Genomic DNA, 18,426 nt, shown 5'->3' with positions numbered 1-18,426 from the left:
AACTTGCTCCAGATATGTCATATGAGGAAAGACCCGTCCAAATCCTATGCAAACAGGAGCGGAGACTTCAGAACAAAGTGACCAAGTTGGTCAAAGTCCGATGGCTAAACCAATCCGTGGAAGAAGCCACTTAGGAGTCAGAAGCGGACATGAGGATTCGCTACCTGGAGTTTTTTGGTAAGAAATAATTTCGAGGACGAAATTTTTATAAATGGGGGAGGAATATAGTGCCCAAATTCAGTAAACGTATAACCATGCATTTATTTAATTAATTTTATATTGATTTTAGTAGCGCATGATTTATGAAAATACATTATTTTAAATTATTCATGTTTAGGTGATGCACGTTAAAATGTTTTTCGAGTTTCACGTTTCAGACGATTATTCGAAGCGGGATCGAGGAAAAGACCGGTGACGATTTTGGTAATCTAAAATGTGGTGTTTTAATTTAAGTTGAGGTTGGGGCATTTTTAAATAATTATTAAGTTTAGCATTTTAAATCCTAACTTATTTATTTAGTGGATTTAAGAGTTTAAAACTTTTAAAATTAGCATTTTTGTAGATTTTATTTTATTAAAGGAGAATGTTATAAAATTAGTGTATATTTTATTTAAATTAAGGAAATTGAGTGAGTTAGTGTTTGATTAACCTTAAATTAGTGGTTAATTCAGGATTAAACAATTTATTTTCCCTAATTTCACCACTAACTCACGTTAGTCACACACACACACACACACTTACACCTTTTCACACACACAAAGCCGTAACACAAACACACACTCACAATTCATTCTAGTTTTATTTTTTTTAAGAGTCAAAACCTAGGGTTCTTGAGAAAACTCAGCAGCCTCCCCTCCCTTCAAAGAGTTTCAACAGTTTCGGTGATTTTGTTTCCAGAAAAACCGAGCCACAATCGTCTCGGATCAACCTCGCTTCCTTCCCCGCGTCGGTATCGTCATTTCGGTATTTTATCATCAAAAGGCAAGTATATTCTGTTATTTCTGCATCGATCTCGTCATATTATGTGTTGTGTAATTTTTATGCATAAAAATTTATGTGTGACGTTCGTCGTTTGAGCAGAAATTGGTTTGGATCAGTTTTGAGATAAGTTTTAGATCTGAAAACGCATTTTTGCTGTCTCTTTTAAATACTGTGATTTTTCGGTCGTGATTATGAGAAAACTTTCAACACAAATATTGCATAACTTTTTGATACTTTCAATTTGACAGTAAATTCGAAATATTTGGATAAAAATTGAGTGAGTTATGATGTTTTTCGTGGGACTGCTCAAACTGCATTTTTCAGAAAATTATGTATTGATGTGTTCTTGAGATTTTATTGTTGTAGGCTTCGTGTGATATCGACGGGTGATCGTTGCTGCGTCTAGGTATGCGTAGTATGATTTTGGGTTGTTATTTGATATGTCATTTAGTGTCGATAGGCACTCAAGTACATTAGAAGTCGTAGGAAATGATTTGGTGTCAATTGCCACGTTTTTGAATTGTATGTGTCGTAGGGTGAACGTCGTCGTGCTTTGGGTGTTTGTACGAATTTGGTTTGATGTTATGGCATGCTAGGATGGGTCTCGGGGTGTCGGTTCATGGTCCGTACAATCGAGTCTAGGATGATAAGCATTGCGTGTATTGAAACTTCGTGGGTTTACAAGTCGCGCAGGTACACGGACCCTAGCACGGGGTCCGTGCCTTCATTTATTCTTGGTGGTATTTTTGCGACCCTACAAGGACCCAGAGCCGGACCTGGGCACGGGGTCCGTGTCCCTTCTATTGCCGAGTATCTCTTTTTGCACACCTACACGGACCCGGGCCGGGCCAGGGCACGGGGTCCGTGTTCCTTCCTTTTGTTGGTATTTCCTTTGCGTACATACACGGACCCATACACAAACCCCGTGCCTGGGACCGTGTACTTTATGTTTTGGGAAAAATTGGATCGTTTGTTTTGGAGTTGCATGTTTGGGTTTAGTACGATGATTTAAATGAGGTCAAGCCACGAGTGTTTTAGAATGTCTTAAGTTATTTATGAAATTCGGTGGTGAGCATGTATACCTACGTCTAAGTTATGCAAGGTAAGTATTTAAATTCATGTTAGCATTGCAGCAACGGACCCAATCGAAATCCAACGAATCTCTCAATGCCAAGTAAGTATGTTTGACGTGCAAGAAAATATTTAAGTTTTTGAAGTATGCTAAATGTCTTGTGACCAAATTATGTTTAGGATTGGAAAGCGTTAAATTATGAACGGGGACCAATCCGTCCGTTAAATTATGAACGAGGATCTCATGTATGTGGCAGTGGATTTGTCCCTTTCAGCCCAATACTGTCGTTTAGTCTGATCAGGCGATTATGTTATGGGTCACTTGCATTGAAATATATCTCTACGCAAAATGATGAAGCTATATATGTTCAAGTATGTTCAAGTATGCAGGCATGTTTAAGAAAAATATATGTTGATGGCACGTTTAAGTATGTATGCACGTACGTTCAGGTTTTGATATGCAAGTTCAAGTTTTAAGTATGTATGTCCTATTTTAAAGTTGCATGTGATCTTATTATGTAGTACTTGTTACTTCCAATTTATACGTGTTGACTCTTTAGACTCACTAGACCTGATCCATGTAGGTGAGGATGTTTATGAAGAGGCTGGAGGTGGGGACCAAGGAGCATGCTTGGATTGAGCGGGAGGCTAAACCCGAGGACCGTCATGTTTTAAGTCTTATGAAAACATTTAATACTTTTGTCAAACTTTAAACTTCAAATCTTTGTTGCAACAACTTGTGAGACGTACAGTTTATTTCTTTTATCGAATTTTGAATGTTCACGTTTATTTAAGAAAATTTTAAATTTTTCTGCAAATTTTAACTAGGAAAAAGTACGGTACGTTACACTTAGGAAGGACGTTTTTCCATGGTGCTAAGGGTCACACGAGTCACGGCTAATGGTTTGACAAGGGCTAGGGATGGGTTGATAAAAAACTTGCATGTTTATGAACTAGGGTTCGGCTAGGAAGCAGCAGTGCATGTGGCTCGACAAGGGCTGGACCAGAGCTCGGGCTGGACGTGGTTAGGTGTGAGGAAGAGTCCTAGCATGGCTAGGACTCACGCACAAAAGGTATGGAATATTCCATGCGAGATAGGACTCTTTACGTGCGATCCAAATACAACAACTGTGCAAAAGATCAAGGCTTGGCCAAGGTGGGGTCTAGGCTAGGTCTAAGGGTGGTCCAGTGAGGGTCATGAGGGTTCGGGCTCAGGTGGTGGCCCTGGTGAGGAGTCCTCGTCGAGTTGAGTGTTATTGCATGTTCGGCCGTGGTTCACGTGCAGCAAGCTGTGGCATGGGCTAGGGGCTAGTTCAATGGGTCAAGACTGATCGGTAGGGTCCCTATGGGGTTTGGTAAGGGGTTGGCTCGAGGTGGCTCGAAGAAAACACGAGATGGCTAAAGAATAAGCTAGGGTTCGGGTTTTTGAGTTAAATGGTTAAGGGGTCGAACCACGGTCCACGGGGGTCGATTCATGGTTCACAAGTGTAATTTAGGTATGAAAATTTCATGATAAAATTTTGGGATTAAAATATTAAAGTTTGAATTAAATTGGGAATTTAGATGCTTTATAAAGTAATAAATAGGAAATTAAATCGAAAGCTTCGAATTTAAATTAAATTTTAGAAAATTGATTTAAGCTTAAATAATTATTTTGGATGATCTAGAGTCAATGAAAGTAAGAAAAAGTCAAAACCGATACATTTTAAGCCTAGGAGTAAAACTGTCATTTTACACCTAAAAATAGTTAGACGTCCTGGCAATGCCCTAAATGCTGTAATATATGCTAAAATATTTATGAAATTATATGATGAAACTTTAATGCTAAAAGACATGTTGCATGCTTGTATAAAAGAAAAATAATTTATATATGCACATGAATTTTTATAAGTGATGAAAATATGAAACGTTGAAGGGTGATGTGATTGTGACTGATATGATGATATGATTGGAGATATCGTGAGGGAAAAGTGTAATGTACCATATTTTGAGCTACTTAAAATTTGCGGAAAAATAAGAAAAATTTCTTAAATGAAAAATAAACTTTCAAATTGCGATAACATAATCAGCTCGTCTAAAAATATTTGAAATAAAACAATTACCAACATGGTTTGCGAAAAGTAATCGTTTAAACATCGTAAACAATCTCATGAAAATCAGAGTATTTGAAACATGCATAAAGTTCTTAAAAACGTAGGCAGTCCTCGGGTCTAGCCTCCTACACAGACCGAGCCGTTTTATTGGTCCCCACCCCTCATCTCCTCATACTCATCCTCACCTACATCGATCAAGTCTAGTGAGTCTACAGACTCAACATGTATAAGGTGGAGATAACAAGTAATACATAATAAAACCACATGCATTTTTAAAGTAGAGTGTACATACTTAAACTTGAACGTATTTGCATAAACATGACGTGCCATCAAAACTTAAAACTTTTCATGAACATACTTGCATCCATACATACTTGGACATAAATGACATCATTTTGCATAGAGATATGTTTCAAAGCAAGTGACTCACACATGAATGCGCCTGATCAGACTAAACCACAGTTCTGGGCTGGTAGGGATTTCCACTACCGCGTACATGAGATCCTCTGTCATGCTTTACCGGGTGGACTGGTCCCTGGTCATTCTTTACCGCTTTCCAATCTTGATCTAAACCCGGTCATGCTTTACCAGGGTGGAAAGGTCACCGGCCACATTCACCAGCTTCCAACCCCGTTCATAATTGGTCATAAGACATTTAGCATACCTCAAAAACATAAAATATTTTCCTTTGCATGTCAAATATACTTACACGGCGTTGAGGGATTCGTTGGATCTCGTTTGGGGCCAATGCTGCGCATACTAACACAATTACATGCACTTAATTTTCATAACATAGACGTAATAGTCGTGCTCACCACCAGAAGTAACAATTCACTTATGATGTTTTAACTCACTCGGGACTTGACCTCGTTTAATCCTCGAGCTAATCCATGACATCGATCCCTGAAATAAATCTCTATATGAAGTGTGAACATTTCCCCAAACATGGAAGCCATGGACCTAAATAGTAGTTTAAAAGTCAAGGACGAGCGCCTAGGCGCTGGACAGTGCCACGACGCTAGGCACTTAAGCCGCAGGTATAGTGTTGTGGCGCCACAAGGGCAGCAGTGCAGCGCTAGACTTGCGCAGAACGGGCGCTGCGGCGCTCCCTGTTGAGCGCTGGGGCGCCGCAGCCCTAACCCTATGCACAACCAACCAAAAGAACACATTTTGATGCAATTTCAAAAGTTACGCTCAAACGAATCGAACCGATTCAACAAGACTCATCCTAGGACGCTATGGCGATGATTCAAACTCACACGACGCCCCGAAACAACGACGCAAATCATACAACGCAAAACAACCCATGAACACGAACTTTTGACACCAAACTGTTTCCTACGACTTTTAATTCAACCAAGTGCCTATCGACACGAAACAAAACACCAAATATCGTCCAAACATCATACTTAATATACCTAAACGCAGAAACGATCATCCAACGGTTCCCAACGAAACATGCAACCAATAAACTTCAAGAACACGTCAATAACACATTTTCATAAAATCGCAATTTGAGCAGTACCACGAAAACAATTGTAACTCACTCGTTTCTTGTCCAAAAATTACGAATTTACTGTCACATCGAAGATATCAAAAAGTACTATATTTTATATGTGGAAAACGTTTCCAGAAAAACAAATGAAAATGAACAATACACGAAATGACAGCGACATATGGTTTTGAGATTTAAAAATCGTTCCAAATTCAATACAACCAATTTTGCTCAAACTCTTACACAACATTTATGAAATTTTACACATAATAAACACCAAAACATATACTATGACGAGATCGATGCAAAAATGAAAGAATATACATGCCTTGATCTTTAAAACTACCGAAACGATGATACCGAAGCGAGAAGGATACGAGGGTTGATTCGGGACGAACGTGGCATGATTTTTTTGAAAAAAAGTAGACGAGAATTGATGGAAAATTGTAGAGGAAGGGGCGGCTGCTATAAACTCTTAGAACCATAAGTTTTTCCTTTCAAACAAATGAATGAAGATGCAATGAAATGTGTGTGTGCGCAATAGCCGAAGTGTGTGTGTAATTATGGGTGTGTGCGTGTAATTAGAGATTAATTAGGGGGAAAGTGCTTAATTAATAATTAAAAATGTTAATGAGAATGTTAATCCAATTAAACTAATTTTAATAAATCCCATAATTTAAAATAAAATGCACAAGTGACACATCTTCAAAAGTTTATAATCATAAAATCACTTAATAGTTAAATTAGGCTTTTAAAATGTTAAAACTAAATAAATCATTTAAAATGTCCCAATCCTAACTTAAAATAAAATACCACATTTTAAAATCGTCAAAATCGTCGTCGGTCTCATTTCCCTGATCTCGGATCGAATAATCGCCTGAATATGAAACTTATGAAAACATTTTTACGTGCAACACACAAACATAAATAATTTAAAATAGTGCAAATTCATAAATCATGCCCCGCCAAAAAAATATCATTTTAAACTTAATTAAATAATTTAAAAATTAAATAAATGTATGGGTTTTTTGTGTACTGAATTTGGGCTCTGCAATTCCTCCCCCTCTTGAATAAATTTCGTCCTCGAAATTAAATCTTAACAAAACAGCTCCGGGTAGCGACTCCTCATATCTGCTTCGGTCTCCCAAGTGGCCTTCTCCATTGATTGATTCAGTCATCGGACTTCGACCAACCTAGTCACTTTGTTGCGAAGTCTCCGCTCCTGTCTGTCTAGGATTTGGATAGGTCTTTCCTCATACGACAGATCTGGATCCAACTGAAACAGCTCAAAACTCAAAACATGTGAAGGATTTGCTATATACTTCCTCAACATTGAAACGTGAAATACATTGTGTTCTCTGGCCAGATTCGGAGGTAGGGCTACACGATAGGCTAGTGTCCCAACTCTATCAAGAATTTCGAACGGTTCAATGCCCTTCATAGGTGCCATCTTTACGAATACGTGATCTCCTACGACAAACTCAAGATCTGTAACGTCCCGAAAATTTGAGGTCCACGTGAACCACATGCATGCAAGTTATTAAATTCCTTATGTATTTTATTAATTTTTTTTAATGCATTAAATGTATGATTTTAACATGAACATATGTTTTAATTCATGTTGTCTTAAAGTTTCATTAATTGCATTTCGCGCTCAAACGAGGAACATAGACCGGGGATATTCAGGAAATTTTTTTTATTGCATAATTATTTAATATGAGGTTTTTTTTAAGTATGATTTTTGAAAATGGGCCTTGGTTGAGTATTTTTACCCGTCGGGTTATATTTTTAATCAGTACGCAAATTTTACTGAAACGGAGGACCTTTTGAGGGCTCGGGCGATATTTGCAAAAACGTACCTAAACGAAATATTTTTTGGGAGTGTGTTTTTTCTTGATGGGTTTATTTTTAAGCTTAGTGGGCTCAAAACCATTTTAAAATATAATTAAGGGCCCATTAGTGGTGTGTTTTCTATTTAATTACTCCTTAAACCTACCCTAAACTTAATTAAACTTAAATGGCCGTCCTACCCCTTTTTCCAGCAGCCATTTTCACGTTTTTCTTAACAGCAGCAAGTTTCGGCCATGGCAATTCTTTCAAGAGAAAACTCCTCCCACGCCTCTCCGGCTCACGTCCCGCGCGTAGTTCTTTGAGTTTTTGAGCATATAATAGCAAAGGAACGCCATGTATCTCTTTTTCTCATCATTTACACCAATTATATGCTGATATATATGTACTTGTTTGAGGAATCCTTAATCTATCATGCGGTTTCATTTGTGCCAAGTTTTGAAATGAAAAGTGCTTCCTTTTATAACAAACTCACATTTCTTGATTTGGTGTAAGGGGGCTGTCGAGTTTTGTTGTCAAGGGGCTGTTCACATTGAAAATGATGGTGTCATAAGGTTGGATTCTAAGCTTTGTGGGTTTTAGGAGAGGAGCGATCGATATCTTGAGTCTTCGAGTGAAATTTCTGTGTCACAAAACTCGTCACCCTCTATTATTTTGAATTTTGTGACTTATAGGTTGGTTTTATGGAAATGTGTTCAACATATAATTTGTATCACTCTGTGTTATCTTCGATTTGATAGCAAATTCATAATTTTCTAATAAGAAACGAGGAAGATATGACCGTAAAGCCGAGCAAGCTGTAAAATTTATATGTCACAAAACCCATCACCCAAGGTTATTTTGAATTCTAAGACATATAGTTTGGTTTTCTGGAAAAGTGTTCAACATATGATTTGTAGCACTATGTGTTATCTTTTATACTATAGCAAATTCATAATTTTCTGGTAAGAAATGAGAGAGATGATTTTTTTCGTAAAATAGCTCAAGCTGTGAAAATTGTGTGCATACGCTGGATATTTCCAGCAACCTTTGGGCTTGTTTTGTGGATCATAAGTGGTCTGGACTGGGTTTTTTATAGGCTGGTCATGTGGGTTTAATTCACCGTTTAAGTTGGAAAAATTTGGTTAAGTTTCGGGTTGATTCGGGCTAAAACCGGGACCCCAATCCAAGTTTTAAAACAGATCGTTTAAGTTTTCAAGAGGCCTCGAGTTTACATCTAAGAAATACTTTTAAATATGTTTTTGGATGTTTTAAGGAGTTTGGTAAGATTCGTGTCGAAATTTAGAGGTCCAGGGGTAAAATGGTCATTTTGGGTTTCCAGGGGCAAAATGGTCCGAGTCGAGTTTTCAGTCCTGGCAGTGCCCTGAGCACAAATTTATCATGTTTTTAAATGTTATGTATCATGTATATGATTTTTATGAAATTATGCAAATACGTTGCATGCTTGATTTTAAAGAAAATTTATGTATATGCATGATTTTGATAAGTGATGAAAATAATAATGTTTTTGAAGGAGGTGAATTTGTTGTGACTGACGATATATGTATACGATGATATCATTGGAGATATCATGAGAGAAAAGGCCCCAGAGGGAGCATGTTTACGGGAGAATGCCCCAGAGGGAGCCCGACGATCGTATTTCCACTGACATGATATGACGATATGATAGGCCAAAGCTCATTTGACAGGTGAGAGTGTCGCTGATGTCCCCGCCGCCCGGTACCGTGGTTATACGTAGATGGATCCATCGAATAGTGTTGGTACGAAAGTCACAACTAATTAACTAAATTTGATTTAAGAAAATGTGTACGTATATGATGATATGATGAGACATGTTTTGACACGTTATGCTATTATATGACATGTTTACGTTATGCTTTTAAAATCATGAAATATATTTTTATTACATTATTTTTGATGTTGCATGTTATGTATATGTATTTGTTATAACGTTACAGGTGTGTTGAGTCTTTAGACTCAGTAGATGTGAATGATGCAGGTGAGCATATCGATGAGAGACTGAAGGCATCGAAGATTGGTACTGAAGTCTTTGGCCGGCTATCGTGTAACTAAATTACTAAATTTAGCGACGGAATTCATGTTACACACCGTCGCTATATTGCGACGGAATGTTAAAACCGTCGCTAATTAGAGACGGAATGCATGTTAGAAACTGTCGCTAACTAGCGACGGTCAATGTATGAATTCCGTCGCTAATTTGTTCGGTAAAATAAAAAAAAATTAAATAATTTAATAAATCTGTTTTATTAATAGGTGCGGTAAAATAAAAAAATTTAATGATTTAATAAATTTGTGTTATTAATTGATACAATCGTGTAAGAGATAAAAATTTTAAGTATTGTGAAGTGGTAAAATCGTGTAAGAAATTTAAATTTTAAGTGTTGTGAAGTTGTAAAATCGTGTAAGTGAGAAAAAATTTTAATTGTAGTGAAGTGAAGTGGAAGAAATTGGTGAGAATTTGTAAGTATTATAGAGAGTGGTGGAAGAAAATGGAGGGAAAAATAGAGTAGGTTGAGCTGGGGGTGCACTGGATAACCCGAGGACCTTGCGTTATTTCGCATATTATGTTTACGAGACATGATTTTAAGAAATATGGTAATGTTTTGAATCTTGGTTTACGTTGTTCATTTCATTTTAAGATTTAATTAAGTACAATTATTTTTATTCAGATGTTGGATGACTTTTTAAAAGCTTGTTCAACTTATTTAAATATTTTTGAGCGTGTGTATTTTCCGCCTTAGATTTAAAAAAAAATGTTCAATAGAATTTTAAATGAGCAAACGTTTCAAGATCCCTTATTCTCTTGTCAGCATAACTCTTTTGGCGACTCTGGGCGGTCTTCATCCTGTCTCGAATCGTGACCACCATATCTGCAGTCTGCTGAACAATCTCTGGACAAAGTTCTGATCTCTCACCGACTTCATCCTAATGAATCGGCGATCTGCACTTCCTCCCATACAGTGCCTTGTAGGGAGCCATACCTATAGATGACTGGAAACTGTTGTTATAGGTAAACTCCATTAGAGGTAGCTTCGATTCCCAATTCCCATGGAAGTCAATCACACAAGCTCACAACAGATCTTCCAATATCTGAATCACTCACTCGGACTGGCCATCTGTCGAGGGTGGATTGCCATACTGAATAGCAACTTCATCCCCATGGCAGCATGTAAACTCTTCCAAAAGGATGATGTGAACCTCGGGTCCCTGTCGGACACAATAGAAATTGGGATCCCGTGCAATCTGACTATCTCCCTGATATAGAGCTCTGCTTACTGAGTCATGGAGAAAATCGCCTTCACTGGCAAGAAGTGTGTTGACTTAGTAAGTCGATCCACTATAACCCAAATGACATTGGATCTTCTGACTAACCTTGGCAAACCAACAACGAAATCCATGTTGATATTCTCCCATTTCCACTCGGGGATAAGGAGCGGGTTAAGCATTCCTGTTGGTCTCTGATGCTCAGCCTTTCACTTGCTGACAATTGAGAAATTCAGATATAAATCGGTGGATGTATCGCTTCATACGTAGCCACAAATACAACAATTGCAAATCCTTGAACATCTTGATACCTCTTGGATGGATGGAATACGGAGATGTATGTTCCTCTGTCAAAATATCCTCTCCGATCGAATCAACACTATGCACCCACATCCTTCCTCTGTATTTCACAATACCATCAGACAATGTGTAAAGTACACTGCCCTTGGATTCATCCTTCAGTCTCCATTTATGTAACTGCTCATCTGAAGGCTGACCTCAACGAATTCGGTCTAGCAAAGAAGACTGGACTGTTAGATTAGACAGCTTAGGAGCCCTGCCCTTAGGATAAACCTCTAAACCAAACATCTGAATCTCTGACTGAAGAGACCTCTGCACTAAAATCTGTGCTATGACTGCAAATTTTCTGCTCAAATCATATGCCACGACATTATATTTCCCCGGATGGTAGCTAATTTCACAATGGTAGTCTGTCACTAACTCCAACAAGCTTCTTTGTCTCATATTCAGCTCTTTCTGCGTGAAGAAATACTTGAGACTCTTGTGATCAGTAAATATCTGGCATTACTCGCTGTACAAATAATATCTCCATATCTTCAACGCAAAGACAACGACAGCTAACTCAAGATCATGAGTCGGATAATTCTTCTCATGCCCTTCCAACTGTCTGGAGGCATAAGCTGTAACCCGACCATGATACATTAATACTGCACCTAACTCGAGCTTAGAAGCATCGGTGTACAACACAAAATTACCTTGCCCGGATGGCATGGCTAACACTGGCACTGTGATAAGAGCTTGCTTCAAAGTATCAAAGCTCTTCTGACATCTTTCACTCCATACGAATTTAGCATTCTTCTTAGTCAATGAAGTGAGTGGCACTGAAATCGAAGAAAATCCATGAATAAATTTCCTGTAGTAGTCTGCCAAGCCTAGGAAACTGCGGATCTCTGATGTGTTCTTCGTCTCAAACCATTCCTTAACCGCTGCCACCTTAAATGGATTCACCTCGATACCACTGCTAGATATTATATGACCCAAAAATGAAACTTTCTCCAACCACAATTCACACTTACTAGATTTTTCAAACAACTTGCGACTCCACAAGACCTGCAAAACTGTACCCAAATGCTGACTGTGCTCCTCATGGCTCTTCAAGTAGATAAGAATGTCGTCAAAGAACACTATGATGAATTGATCTAGGTGGGGCTGAAATACTCGATTCATGAGGTCCATAAAAATTGCTGTAGCATTCGTCAGTCCAAATGGAATTACTAAAAAATCGTAGTGCCCATATCTGGTTCTGAAGGCTGTCTTATGAACATATGCATCTTTTACTTTTAGCTGATGATACCCTGATAGATCTATCTTAGAGAACATTGTAGCTCATTACAACTGATCGAACAATTCTTCGATCCTTGGAAGTGGGTATTTATTCTTGATTGTCACCTTGTTCAAATCTCGGTAATCGATACACAACCTCGTGCTCCCATCTATATTCTTTACAAAGAGCACTGATGCGCCCCATGGTGAGAAACTATGAATTCTTTGTCTAGGAGTTCCTGAATCTACTGCTTGAGCTCTAACATCTCAGCTGGAGCCAATCGGTACAGTGCCTTAAAGATTGGCACAGTGCCTGGCACAAGGTCAATGGCGAACTCCACCTCTCTCTCTGGTGGAAGACCTGTGACGTCATCCGGAAAGACTTCAGGAAAATCTATGACAATCAATACATCAGATATCGAAGGAGTGGGTACGTCAGGTGCGGAAATAATGCTGGCCAAGAATGCCTGACACCCCTTGTGGATAAGTCTTTGTACCTGCATGCAAAAGATCATGCGAGGGAAAATCATCCATCTATTTGGCTCAAAGAGAAACTGTTTCATGCCCAAAAGTTTTACCAATACTGACCTTTTCTAAAAGTCAATAAGAACTCTGTTCTTTGTCAGCTAGTCCATTCCCAAGATGATATCAAATTCTTGCATCGACAACACAATCAGATCGGCATACACTAGGAGGCCCTGCAGTTCAAGATCGATGTCTCTGACCACGCTAGTAGCTGATAGCTCTTCTCCTGATGGGACTGTCACTGAATATCTCACGTCGAGTCCAATAGACTGGACGTCTAGATGATTAGCGAACGTCTCCGAAATAAAAGAGTGTGTGGCCCCGGAATATATCAAGGCCTTCATGGCTACTCTTTTTATGAAGATATTTCCAGAGAGACGTTAGCACAACACACAAAACTGATATCCCCAAATACGAAACTTAACCTCAAGCATAGTAGAAAATCTGTACACAGGTCACCAAAAATACTAGCTAGCACACTAATAATTCCAAATTAGATTCGAAACATGCATAGCAATATAATACGGTGCTGAATTAAACAAGTTACCAGTCAACATGGTCGTGTCTGAGTTCGCCTCCTCTGCCTGCATGGCGAACATTATCCCCTGGGTTTGCTGCCTCCATTGTGGGCAGTCCTTCAGCATATGATCAATGGCTCCGCATTTGAAGCATTTGCCCAATCCCCATAAACATTGTCCCGGATGTTGGAGGTGGCACTTCAGGCATATTGGGTACTCACCAGCTTCTGTGGAGCCTTCTGCTGAGGAATAGGATCCCCCTTGCCTTTCGTTGGTCCCTGAAATGGCATTTTCCCCTGCTGTCCCTGGTAAGACCTCTTAAACTGAGGTCGCTGTTGTTGCTGTTGCTGCGGTGCTTGCTAGGGCATCTTTCCCTGCCTGTCGTTCTCAATGTCCCTCTGGCCCTGTTCTGCTACCAAGGCTCTCAACACGACAACTGCATAAGTAATAGGACCAGCAACTATCACATCACGGCGCAAGACCTGCCGTAAACCATCAATAAAATTCCTCAGCTTCTCCCTGGCATCATTTGCAATTAAGGGCACAAAGTGACACCCCCTCTCGAACTTCCTGACAAATTCTGCCATGCTACTGTCTCCCTGTCGCGGCGTCATAAACTCTCTGGTGAGGCGGGAGCGTACTTCCTCAGTGAAGTACTTGTAGTAGAACACCTCCTTGAAACCATTCCACGTCAGTGTTTGCTAGTTCACTAACACTGATGCGCTCTCCCACCACAATCTGGCATCTTCTGTCAGTAGAAATGTGGCACACTTGACCATGTCTGCATCCTGCAGCTCCATAAATGCAAAAATTACCTCGATGGACTTAATCCATCCCTCAGCTATCATCAGGTCAATAGTCCCTGAGAATTCCTTCGGATCCATTCTCCTAAACCTCTCATAAATCGCCTCTGGTCTGGGACTCGCCCCTGTATCCACTGCAACATTGTTCCCCGCAAACTGTGCGAAGAAATAAGTCATCCCTGCAAGAATCTAAGCTTGCATATCTGGCGGTGGACGATGAGGAGTGGCCCTCTCCCCATCTTAAGGCTCTCTATCCCCCATCGCTTGCATCCTACGTCTAGGAGGATTCAAACTCACACGAGGCACCAAAACAACGATGCAAATCATACAACGCAATACAACCCTTGAACACGAAATTTTGACACCAAATTGTTTCCTACGATTTCTAATGCAACCAAGTGATCATTGATACGAAATGAAACACCAAATATCGTCCAAACATCATACTTAATATACCTAAATGCAACAGCGATCACCCAACGATCCCGACGAAGCCTGCAACAAATAATCTTCAAGAACACTTCAATAACACATTTTCATAAAATCGTAGTTTGAGCAGTCCCACGAAAACGATCATAACTCACTCATTTCTTGTCCAAAAATTATGAATTTTCTATCAAATCGAAGGTATAAAAAAGTACTAGGTTTTATATGTTGAAAACCTTTCAAGAAAAACAACCAAAACGAACAGTACACGAAATGAAAGAAACATCCGGTTTTGAGTTCCAAAAATCGTTTCAAATTCAATCCAACCAATTTTGCTCGAACTCTTGCACAACATACATGAATTTTCACACATAATAAGCACCAAAACATATACTATGATGAGATCGATGCAAAAATGAAATATACATGCCTTGATCTTTAAAACTACCGAAACGACAATACCGAAGCGGGAAGGATGCGATGGTTGATCCGAGACGAACGTGGCATGATTTTCTTGAAAAAAGTGGAAGAGAATTGCTAGAAAATTGCAGAGGAAGGGGCGGCTGCTATAAACTCTTAGAACCCTAAGTTTTTCATTTCAAACAAATGAATGAAGATGCAATGAAATGTGTGTGTGCGCAATAGCCGAAGTGTGTGTGTAATTTTGGGTGTGTGCGTGTAAGTAGAGCTTAATTTGGGGAAAATTGCTTAATTAATAATTTAAAATGTTAATGAGAATGTTAATCCACACTAATTTTAATATAATCCCCTAATTTAAAATAAAATGCACAAGTGACACATCTTAAAAAGTTTAAAATCATAAAATCACCTAATAATTAAATTAGGCTTTTAAAATGATAAAACTAAATAAATCATTTAAAATGTCCCAATCATAACTTAAAATAAAATACCAGATTTTAAAATAGCCAAAATAGTTGCCGGTCTCATTTCCTTGATCCCGCGTCGAATAATCGCCTGAAACGTGAAACTCATGAAAACATTTTAACGTGCATCACATAAACACAAACAATTTAAAATAATGCAAATTCATAAATCATGCACCTAAAAAAAAATCATTTTAAACGTAATTAAATAATTTAACAATTAAATAAATGCATGGGTTTTTCGTGTACTGAATTTGATCTCTATAAAAAGGCCCCAGAGGGAGTCCAGTTATGGGAGAAGGCCCAGAGGGAACCTGACGATCGTATTTTCATCGACAAGATATGATGTTATGATAGGCCAATGCTCAGTTGACGGCTGAGAGTGTCCGCTGATGTCCCCGCCGCCCAGTACTGTGGTTATATGTAGATGGATCCATTGACCTTTAACTGATATGAAAGTCACAATTAATGATCCAAATTCAATAAAAAAAAAGTAAAATGTATATGTATATGATAAAAGGAAATATGATATGATATGATATGATGAAAGGGAAAATGTTTAAGTTTATGCATGTTCATGAAAAGCTATTTTAAGTAAAATTAATTTCACTATTGCATGTGATTGTATGTGTATAACTTGTTATAATGGTTAAGGTTTGCTGAGTCAATAGGTGAGATTGATGCAGGTGTGAATGATGTTGATGTTAATGAGGGACCTGATGGTTGATCTTGCTGGACTAAAGCTGCACACAACCCGAGGACCAACGCTAGTTGTGAAGGCCTGAAAATCCTTGCTTGAAATTTGCGGAAAATTAAAAATTTTCTTTTTAAAGAACTTAAATTGCCTCATTCATAAAATCAACTGATAAATCAAGTTCAATGTTTAAAAATATAGCAGCGGAAGAAAATAAAGTTTGCCAAAAATAACCATTTAAGAATATTCAACAACTGATAAAAATGTTTGCATAAAATGGTAACATGCTGCAAATGAGGTCCTCGGGTGCCACTACTGTCGACCCAAGCTGGCTCAGTGATCCCCGCCCTCGGCCTTGACCTCATCGGTACCTACAACAATCAAGTCTAGTGAGCCTAAAAACTCAGCATGCATATATCGTAGATAACGAGAAAATACTGTAGTAAAATTTGCATGGGATAAAATATCGTGTCATGAGGCATTCTGGAAATAACTTGTACTGAGCAATTATAATACGTGCATAACTGAACTGAAAAATCATAGCAAAACTGTTTGCTCCTTGGAGCCCTGTACTGAAATAAAATGTAGCGATTTTCTGTTGAAATTATGGTCTACGCATGTGGTCTCTGCACTGAACTGAACTGTCCAATCACTGGCGACCGGGGTAACAAACTGAATTGATCGGTCACTGGCGACCGTGGTACCAAACTGAACTGATCGGTCACTGGCGACCGTGTAAAATAATACTCCCATGATAGTGAATCGACCACAAGCAATATCGCATAAATCTCAAAAATAAGTATTTTCTATTTTCATGCACATAATATAATTAAATGGCATAATGAAAAATCCTGTAATTTTACCAACTGGATTGGATCGTCCCCAGGCTCGCTGCAACCTAAATATGCCATGAAAAATATGCAATAGCTTATACTTGACCGAACTATGCAATTAAGTTTGAAAATGCGACAATTACGTCTAACGACTTCGTATTTAATCATGACTCCGAACCAACCCGAACCAACACTGAACCGACGTATAGTCATGATTAAAATACGCTTAAAATTATTAACTTATGCTCCTAAAATGATGAGGGTCGAAATCTAGGTAAATGGAGGCCAAAACGTGAAACGCTCTTTCGAGAGTCAATTTGGCACATCGCACCGTAAATTCTCGTACGACCTCAAAAATGATCCGAATCACGAACAGTCAAAAACACGACCTTCCTAACTCAATGGGGCACTGTCCAGTTCAAGGCCATAGGCTAAAAGCCGACCGAGAACTCGAACGGGCCTCCGAACCGACACAGCAACTTGCTGTAATTTTCCAGCAGCTGCAACCTTGCTTGCATCGCGTTGTTTGCGAGACTTTTGGCCATTGGGGCTTGAACCACCGACCAAAGCCTCTCCACAACGTCCTAAGGAATGATTCGAACCATGGCTAAGGGGCCTAGGCCAGCCACAAGTCGAATTTGTCCAGCAACATCAGAAAACTCTTACCGAGGGCCCTCATGCATGCCTGTGTGGTGTTGTGCTTCGCTTGCTGTCTCGACTCGTTCCAGTGGCCATTTGGTTGACCATGGCACAATCTAGACATCTTGGGGTATGGTATGAACTGTGGCTAAGGGCCGTAGGCCAACCAAGATCCACGCCATACACAAAACTCGAACACACATGCTGTCCAAAAATCGAAGGGGCGAGAGGGGAGGGGGCTGTTGTTGTTGTTTTCTGTAAAACCGCTTAGCCATGGACCAAGCCACCAAAAAGGCGACTTAGTCACGTCTTAGACTTGCTAGGGAAGGGATCTAACCATGGCTATAGGCCCCTTGGGCAGCCATGATCAGATCCTTACCCTTATGACAACAACTGAATTTTCGAAACTCGATGTGACACTCATGGGAGATGTGCTGTCATTTATGAATTCCTGTGAGTATGTGGCTGGAACCAACGTTCTATCATGACCCTAACATGTCCTAGTACATGTCCATATGCAGCCTGGAGCCCCTGGAACGAGCCATCCCTGAAATCGAAACCAAAACATACCAATCGTGAAGCATGGTAGAAACGAAAATCTGTGCAGAATTATTTCTTGTTCTAGTAGCTTAAAATTTCGGTTTTTGTTCACTAAAACATGACCATGTACTGAAAAATAATTGATAATAGGACTTGATTGAGGTTTGAAAGAAATCTAGACATGCCTGGTTTCGTTTCGAAAGAAAACGAACGAAACGACGACGACGC

The 18,426-nt window shown here is 39.1% G+C and overlaps 1 protein-coding gene across 1 annotated transcript; it reads right to left on the bottom strand.

Annotated features, from left to right (window-relative positions):
* Positions 1 to 13,738: 13,738 nt before the first annotated feature.
* Positions 13,739 to 14,359, bottom strand: LOC140827345 (uncharacterized). The gene is made up of 2 exons (XM_073189996.1): positions 14,094 to 14,359; positions 13,739 to 14,000 (listed from the first exon to the last, which is right to left on the bottom strand). Exons 1-2 carry the CDS (start codon positions 14,357 to 14,359, stop codon positions 13,739 to 13,741), a joined length of 528 nt encoding a protein of 175 aa, XP_073046097.1.
* Between the last annotated feature and the right edge of the window lie 4,067 nt (positions 14,360 to 18,426).

This window comes from Primulina eburnea, chromosome 3, assembly GCF_022965805.1.
Source record: "Primulina eburnea isolate SZY01 chromosome 3, ASM2296580v1, whole genome shotgun sequence".
NCBI lineage: Eukaryota > Viridiplantae > Streptophyta > Magnoliopsida > Lamiales > Gesneriaceae > Primulina > Primulina eburnea.
Note: the sequence above shows the minus strand (reverse complement) of the source record. Positions and strands in the feature narration are given on the sequence as shown.